The sequence below is a fragment of the Oncorhynchus masou genome, chromosome 25 (assembly GCF_036934945.1).
Source record: "Oncorhynchus masou masou isolate Uvic2021 chromosome 25, UVic_Omas_1.1, whole genome shotgun sequence".
Lineage (NCBI taxonomy): Eukaryota > Metazoa > Chordata > Actinopteri > Salmoniformes > Salmonidae > Oncorhynchus > Oncorhynchus masou.
Genome location: NC_088236.1, coordinates 34,190,945 through 34,199,774, shown reverse-complemented (window position 1 = coordinate 34,199,774; position 8,830 = coordinate 34,190,945). Strand labels below are relative to the sequence as shown.

Here is an 8,830-nt window from a genome sequence, read left to right as displayed (position 1 = left end):
ATCCCTGTATTCATGAATAAACAGAATATTCCAAATTTAAATTAATATGGGTTAATAGGAATAGTAACTGAAATGTGGACACTGACTGTAGGCCTATCACTTCTGACATGTAGCGTAATACAATATTAACTCCTGCAGAATTATGCGTTTCTTGCAGTGAAATTATACAACAAATGTCAATTTTGTTTCCGGAACAGGAGTGGAGAGATATGTTTTCTTTCTTTCAGCATCTCTTGTCAAAATGCAATGCTTGTGTAATGTGTTATCTTTTACATTTTTATGCAAGCAGACAGTATTTCAACCACACAAAACATGCACCCAAGACGAATTGAAGTGTTATCATAAACATGTTTTCTCAGCTTTTAATTTCCTTAAAATCGGTCAAACTGATGACATTTAGATATTTTGCACTGGACCAAACATAATCACACAACACCCATGATATGCGAAACTGAGCTTGCACAGACTGTAAATAAGATAAGGAATTTACATGTATCCTGTCTTAGATCACCATAACCCAGGCATCTGATCTGGGTTTCTTATATCCGGGACACAAGCTTTTTCGTGTTATTGTAAACTGGATATGATGTTTATATGTACCAACTCAAACAGAATAATTGCGTATCTAGAATAATAACGGGATATTGGTGTTCATGTCAATGTGGTCATTGGTGGCATAATGGGTGCAAGTGTACCCATAGAGCAAAGTAAAAGCAGGAAGAGTAACCATCAATATGTGCTGTGATTTGATTAAACTCAACTGACATTACAAAAAATACATTCCATTGCATGAGCCACAATAACTGGAGAAAAGTTAATTCGTGAGCATATTTAAATTAACGGGTACACTACCCTAAACACTTTTAAAATGCCCCATGTACATTGTGAGAGCCTCAAATAAATTGCGTATCTTCTGGAATAACACAAACTATAGCCAACTAATCACTATAATTAGCAGCATGTACAGTAGTGGCTGTTTGTTTACACCACCCTCTTATCATCTCTTTCTTACGCTGGATTTAGAATCACATGAAATCGTGATGGTCTCCTGCTTAATTTACTGGACGAGAGGTGCTCAGGCCGGATTGAGTTGTGACAGATGATTACTTTAGTGCCCCAAGGGGTTGCGCACAAGGCAGTCGGTGATCTGTGAACACACATGGAACATTTCAGCGCAGTCAGTCCCAACGATGGTCAAAGTTGGGTAAATGTGTGAGAGCTGATGCAAGGACTTCAAAATGAATCAGATGGAGTTGCTGTATCAAATAACCGTATTCGGTATGGCGGTATAAGGAATAAAAGAAAAGCACATCGAAACTTGGCTGATCGCTATCTGATTAACGGGACGGGACGTCTCCAAGTTCGTTAAGCAAAACCTTTCCACCATCGAGACAGTTTCTGATAGCTCAATGTATAGTTTACGTGACGCACGGGGTGCACAAGACAAGGCTGTATTCGTACAGGTGCGATTTTGTAGCCTACACTAGTCAAGCTACTCTTCTTGGGTTGTTGAAACTCACGAAACTCCGAGACTGGAAGTTACATGGAATAAAGTGACAGCCAAAATGAGCATTTACTCTCATATCTGGAGGTTTTTACAGATATTCCTAGCGACGATTGTCACAGTTGTCACCCAAGGTATGTGCCTTTTATTGTAAGTGAAAACTAGCCTGAGTGATTGTCTGCATATACCTATATCAATTTAGATTCTATTTTGCTCTATTCCATGGATGTGTTTAATTATAGACTCTTTATGGTGTTGTTCGAGTAGTCTAGACGTGTATTCTAGTTTATTTCCTATAAAATAATATCAAACTAGTAGCCTCTTAAATGTTTGTGTTGTCTCTTTATAATATAATTATGATCGAGATGTTGATGACACAACATTATCCAGCGTTTCCCAAACTCGGTCCTGGGGACCCCAAGGAGTTCCCGTCTTGGTTTTTGCCACAGCACTACACAGCTGATTCAAATAATCAAAGCTTGAAAATGAGTTGATTATTTGAATCAGCTGTGTAGTGCTGTGGCAAAAACCAAAACGTGCACCCCTTTGGATCCCCCGGACCGAGTTTGTGAAACGTTGAAATAACCACTGTTACCCTTGTGGTTCAAAATGTATTTAACTTATAGTTTCCTTAAATTATATACCTTACTTTTATGACTACAATTGACATACACACTGACCAAGTCATCAGTCAAATGGCCTACCAAGATACAGTAGGTCCACTTTAGCCTAATTAGCCTACTCCAAAGAGCATGGTAAACAACGTTTTTTTTATTTTATTTGGGGTTGATCTTATTGATTTGTGCTGATGTAACATTGCTGATGTGAATTTTGTTTTTTGCAAACCTCAATTTCTGTCTGGCGTTATGGCAGCGCCAAATGCATGCTCTGGCAATTTCGACTTGTGAAAGCCAGCACTCTGCTATTTTCCAATGGTGGCGCCAGGGTCGGTAATTTGCCTGTTTAATATAAACTCAAATAGCGCTAGGTTGGAAAGGTGTGTCCTTAAAAACATGCGCCAATGTGCCAATTTCATGCAGCGCTACTGGTGATATTTAAACTGGTCTTAGCAGTAATGCAATTAGTTATGCCATCGATTTTGCCAGCAGAGGAGCACAATACCCCAATCAGTAACATATAACAATGTTTTATTCAAATATAATTAGCAGCAAAACAGTCAACAGACATTCCTGTTTTTTCTTTATGCTGAACGTAATTATTTGTCCATGCAGCTTCTGTGCAAAGTATGGACTCATTAGGCATTTCTGTGATGCACATTGAAAGAAAGGTGTCAGTGACTGTAGGAAGGCTTTTTAGGAACATAAACTTATAACAATAGACTGCTTATTGTTTGTCATTTTATCATTTACAAAAAAATGCATCTTCTGCGTTTATCTGTTGCACCCAACTGTAAAATCACGGGAATTCCGATCCCTGGCCTTGCTGCTGAATCCTCTTGTAGTTTAGGCTATTTGCCTGTTCATTTGTTTATCTTTCACGTGGCAAAGTCCAAAGTCACTAACAGGCCATATCAAGCGATGGTACTGTAAGCTAATCTTATTATAATGTTTTTGTCCATGGCTCTAACATGCAGTGCATTCTGGAAATGCGAATGCTATGTGTGTAGACGAATATTTTTATGTTAAAGACAATTGCTTCAATGTTGAAGCCTGACACACCCCTGAACCTATACCACCAGCACTAAGATTTACTATTGCGTTAAGTAGCGCTGAGATGTACCATTATGTTAGGTTTGTTAAAATAGAGCACTAGAGTATGTGTTGGATGTACTGTGTACCAGCACCCCTGTTACATTGAAGTATCACCAGTTTGTGCACTTTGTATCATATAAAATGTTATTTGTCACATGCTTCATAAACAGCAGGTGTAGACTAACAGTGAAATTCTTACTTATTGCGCTTTCTAACAATGCAGAGAAAACAATTGAATAATAATAGAAGGACAATAACATGAGAAATAAATACACAATGAGTAAAGATAACTTGGCTATGTACATGGGGTACCAGTACATAGTCAATGTGCAGGGGTTACGAGGTAAAAGAGGTGTACATGTACATATATATATATATATATATGTATATATATATATATATATGTGTATATATATGTAAGGGTAAAGTGACGAGGCAACAGGATAGATAATAAGCAGTAGCAGCATATGTGATAAGTCAAACGAGTTAGTGCAAGGGAGGGGCAATGCAGATAGTCCAGGTAGCTATTTGATGAACTATTTAGCAAGTTCCACTCATGAAACGGACACACATAAAACATTTAAATTGCTTTCATTCCCTAAGTGTAGTGACAGTGTCCAGCAGAGCTAGTCCAGAACTCATCATTGTGCTCATTCACATCACCTCAGTAAGGAAATGGACAAGACCCTGTGGACTTTAATTACAAACCCAGCAATATTCCACATCACAAAGGCATTTGCTAAAAAGCTTTTAACTGCCTCAAAGACTGCTATTTCCAGGCGATGTGGCCCTCCTGAATTATAATAAACAGACTGGATAAAGAGATAATAAAAAGGGAGAAATCCTGATAAAACAGATTTTTAAAAGCAGCTTTAAGAGTCTCATTGGATATAGCAATCTCAACCAATCCCCACACAGGCCTAAGCATCTCCCTCCCTCCCCTCCCTTTCTGTACAAATCTGATCAGTGCTCTATCTCGTTTGTATGTTTATGTAGCAGTTGCAGGGACATAGGGTCTTTTCAAGAGTAAACCACCATTTCTATTAGGAGAGCTTTGTCCCTGAAATGCTTAGGTCATGCCTGACCTTTGCCCTGGGGAGAGGACACTGCCATTATGGAAGTAAACAACATCTTGACCTAAGCACAGGCTCTCTTCACCACTTCATGTGGAATAAGTGAGATATCTGTGTCATGGCTCCGTCAAGTCATTGGAAATCAGATCACTTACAGGCTGTCCTGCATATATGGAAATGGCAGGTAGCCTAGCGGTTATGAGTGTTGGACCAGTAACCGAAAGGTTGCTGGTTCAAATCACCAAACTGACTAGATTAAAAACCTGTTTGTGCTCTTGAGCATGGCACTTAACCATAATTGCTACTATAAGTTGCTTTGGATAAGAGTGTCTGCTAAATTACTGAATTGTATTTTAGCACATTAGAATGCATGGGGGTTGCACACACAATGTACTTAGTGATGGAGGAACAGACACTTATCTGCATACAAACATGATGTTATTGCAGAAGAAAAGGAACAGGCAAACTGTTACTGGTCATTCAAACACCATGCATCATAGGCAAGGTTTGTTTGGTGTGTGGTCAACCCAAATCAGTGGGTTCCATCAAGACAAATTCAAGTTGAATAACTTGTCAGAGCGCGATTTGTAATTCTGTATTAAAAGAGACAATGTATTGTATGCTAGTTGTCTCAATATGATACTGACAATAGCATACAATGACAGCATGAGTAATGTTTTGTTTCCTAGTAACAACCAATAGCCTACTGTAATAGTACTGTAAGTAAAGATACCTTGTTCTCATGACTGAGCAGTACTGTGCTGTCCAGAAATTGGTCAGCTGACAGCTTTATCTCTACTGGGAACAATGCCAAGACCGAAAGACACTTATAGCCATGTCATTAATTAGCTTTTGCCTTAGTTTCCTCACTTTTTTTTATCAACCTTATATGTTTCATTGTGTCCAGTGATGCTAATGGTACTGTGGTACTGTTTTTACCCCCAACATTAGAACACAGGACCACATGTAGTCCTTTCGGGCTCCCTGTTCCTAGCGTTCTGATGCCCTTATTATTTGCTTTATCTAACAGGCTCACAAGTAGTGACTTATTCTGAGAAAAGAGACTCATTATGTTTAAAGGTTGCCTTAGTCTTATTTCATCAGTTTTGAAAATCTCTCTCCCTGCTTTTTCATATCTAATATATTATTATTAAATTGTTATTACTATTGCTTAATGCAAGTGCTTATTCCCTGAAGATAGACTCACACTGTACACATCTACCTATTCACAGATATTTTCATTTGGAATCACCTGGAGAATTTGGAAAATAGATTTGATTAACAGCATATCATTTTGCGCTCGGTATATGGATTCAGTTGTGCATTATTTTTCCTTTTGCATTTGAAGAGCAAAGCAGTTGATCCTTGTAAGAATGAAAACAACAATGTCAATGGAGACATTAGAGAAGTGCATTTCTGTAGGCCAGAATAGATATTGTTTAGGTGGACAGGGAAATAGAAAAGTGAAAGGTCTGTCTCCAAGTTGAGGGATTGGCGCAGCTCTGTGCTGAAACAGCTGGTGGAGGGATTTGGCATTGTGTTTATCAGCTGGATGCAATGCTTTCATCATGGGTAGTGAGGATGGATATACAGTATAGGCACAGCATATACACTATATATACAGAAGCATGTGGACACCACTTCAAACTAGTGGATTCGTCTATTTCAGCCACACCCGTTGCTGACAAGTGTATCCTGTGAAATCGAGCAAACAGCCATGCAATCTCCATAGACAAACATTGACAGTAGAATGAAGTGCTCAGTGACTTTCAACATGCACCATCATAGGATGCCAGCTTTTCAATTTCTGCTCTGTTAGAGCTTCCCCGGTCAACTGTAAGTGCTGTTATTGTGAACTGGAAATGTCTAGGAGCAACAATGGCTCAGCCATGAAGTGTTAAGCCACACAAACTCACAGAACGACTAGTGCAGAAGCGCGTAGCACGTAAAAAACGTCTGTCCTCGGTTGCAACACTCACTACCGAGTTCCAAACTGCGTCTGGAAGCAACGTCAGCACAATAACTGTTTGTCGAGAGCTTCATGAAATGGGTTTCCATGGCTGAGTTGCCGCACACAAGCCTAAGATCACCATGCACAATGCCAAGCGTTGGCTAGAGTGGTGTAAAGCTCATCGCCATTGGACGCTGGAGCAGTAGAAATGCATACTCTGGAGTGATGAATCACACTTCACCGTCTGGCAGTCTTACGGACAAATATGGGTTTGGCGGATACCAGGAGAACGCTACCTGCTAGAATGCATAGTGCAAACTGTAAAGTTTGGTGGAGGAGGAATAATGGTCTGGACTGTTTTTCATGGTTTGGGCCAGGCCCCTTAGTTCCAGTGAAGGGAAATCTTAATGCCACAGCATACAATGACATTCTAGAAGATTCTGTGCTTCCAACTTTGTGGCAACAGTTTGGGGAAGGCTCTTTCATGTTTCAAATGTTTTATTTAACTAGGCATGTCAGTTAAGAACAAATTCTTATTTACAATGACGGCCTACCCTGGCCAAGCCCTCATGACACTGGGCCAATTGTGCTCCGCCCTGTGGGACTCCCAATCACGTTCGGTTGTGATACAGCCTGGAATCGAACGAGGGTCTGCAGTGACGCCTCTAGCACTGAGATGCAGTACCTTAGAACACTGTGCCACTTGGGAGCTCTGGAGCATGACAATGCCCCAGTGCGCTAAGCGATGTCCATACAGAAATGGTTTGTCGAGATCGGTGTGGAAGAACAGTTGCAGCACATCTCCCTCCTGCAAAGATGCAGAAGCAGAAAAGGCCCAGTGAGTGTTTATTCACAGCGGTGGGAGATGTTGCCAGCTCTGGTATTAAACAGCACATCTGTCTGTCAGTGGCCACTGGTGGAGACAGCCCAAGCCCAGACCCCAGACCCAGCCTTCTCCTACAGAAAATGATTGAGACACATGTCTGTGAGAGAGAAAAAAAACCTCAATTTGTGTTTCTCTTTGGATTGTCGCTACGTAGACATGGCTCTGTTGTGTTTCCCTGACCTTGTAAAGCTTTCCAACGAGTCCACAGCCTCCGTACGATGGCTGCTCAGTGATAAAAGCAGGCAAAGGAGGGATGATGTCACACGCCACAGACCATGAGGGACCAGACTCAGTTAAATTTACGAAAAGCTCAACAGAAGCAAAGGTACAGGACGGCAGGCAGGGTCAGGGGCAGGCAGAGTGGTCAGGCGGGTGGGTTCAGCGTCAGGACAGGCAAGGGTCAAAAAGCAGGAGGGCGAGAAAAACAGAGGCTTGGAAAAGACAGGCGCTGACAGGACAAACGCTGGTAAACTTGACAAACAAAACGAACTGGTAACATACAAACGGAGAACACGGGTATAAATACACATGGGATAATGGGGAAGATGGGTGACACCTGGAGGGGTATGGAAACAATCACAAAGACCGGTGAAACAGATCAGGGCGTGACACTCCTCCTCCTCAGGAAAAAAGCCATCAAAAAATCCAGTGACAGATGTGCCGTTCTCTCTGTCATCTTTTGTTATGATTTGACAAATGGAACTAAAACATATGTGTCTCTACAGATGCAGAGAATTATGTCTGTAATCTTAGTCAACTCTGTGGTAAGCACAAGTTTATGACAGTTATGGGATCAAGAATAGTTGTCAAGAGGGACATTGTTGATGATATCTACAAATAGTTGACTTGTCACAGTGTTATGTGATGCATGCATTGTGTATTCTTAGTTTGTCATAGTTCATGATGAATAGAATCACATTACATTGCAGGGCTCATAGGCTAGTCTTTGGATGAGGTTGTCCTCTTGGCAAAACCGAATGTGCCCATTTTTCATGAACAAGCATCTGACTTTATTCTGCAATGCAAACTATAGGCCTACCCTTAAGAGGATAATAGACTTGGTTTCACTATTTTTTAACAGACAGTTTGTGAGATAATTTCCGGTAATGAGCACATACCAGGCAGTTGGTGCTTTTCTCTCTCTCTCTCACTCTCTCACTCACACACACACACCAAGTAGGCCAATTAGCCTCCCATTGACAGTGCAGCCTCAGGTCAGCTGCTATAATCTGTGTAATCTATCAAAATGGCCGCAAAATGAGAGTGGATGCTGGCCTGCGGACCTGTGCCCAGTTCACTTCCAGAGAGACAGACATGCCGCAACCCTCATGCTTTTAGGCCGGATCAAAGGGCTCTCATGCTGTTGTCTCTTTCGACATCCTCACGCTACTCCAAACACCCAAAATTACAATTCTGCCCTGTGTGGGAAACAAAGGCAATAACATACAGAAAACAAAGCAGTAACTGTACTGAACAAAAATAGAAACATAACATGTAAAGTGTTGGTCACATGTTTCATGATCTGAAATACAATATTGCCAATTTTTTTTACATCCCTGTTAGTGAACATTTCACCTTTGCCAAGATAACCCATCCACCTGACAGGTGTGGCATATCAACAAGCTGATTAAACAGCATGATCATTACATAGTTGCACATTGTGCTGGGAACAATAAAATGGCACTATAAAATGTGCAGTTTTGT

At 40.8% G+C, this 8,830-nt stretch overlaps 1 protein-coding gene across 1 annotated transcript in view; it reads left to right on the top strand.

Annotated features, from left to right (window-relative positions):
• The first annotated feature begins 1,142 nt into the window (after positions 1 to 1,142).
• The window catches only part of LOC135514172 (transmembrane protein 132D-like), a 65,693-nt gene continuing 58,005 nt past the window's right edge, over positions 1,143 to 8,830 (top strand). Inside the window, exon 1 of the mRNA XM_064937426.1 lies at positions 1,143 to 1,638. Within this exon, the coding sequence (XP_064793498.1) occupies positions 1,566 to 1,638 (73 nt within the window). The 5' untranslated portion in view covers positions 1,143 to 1,565. The remainder of the gene's footprint in view (positions 1,639 to 8,830) is intronic.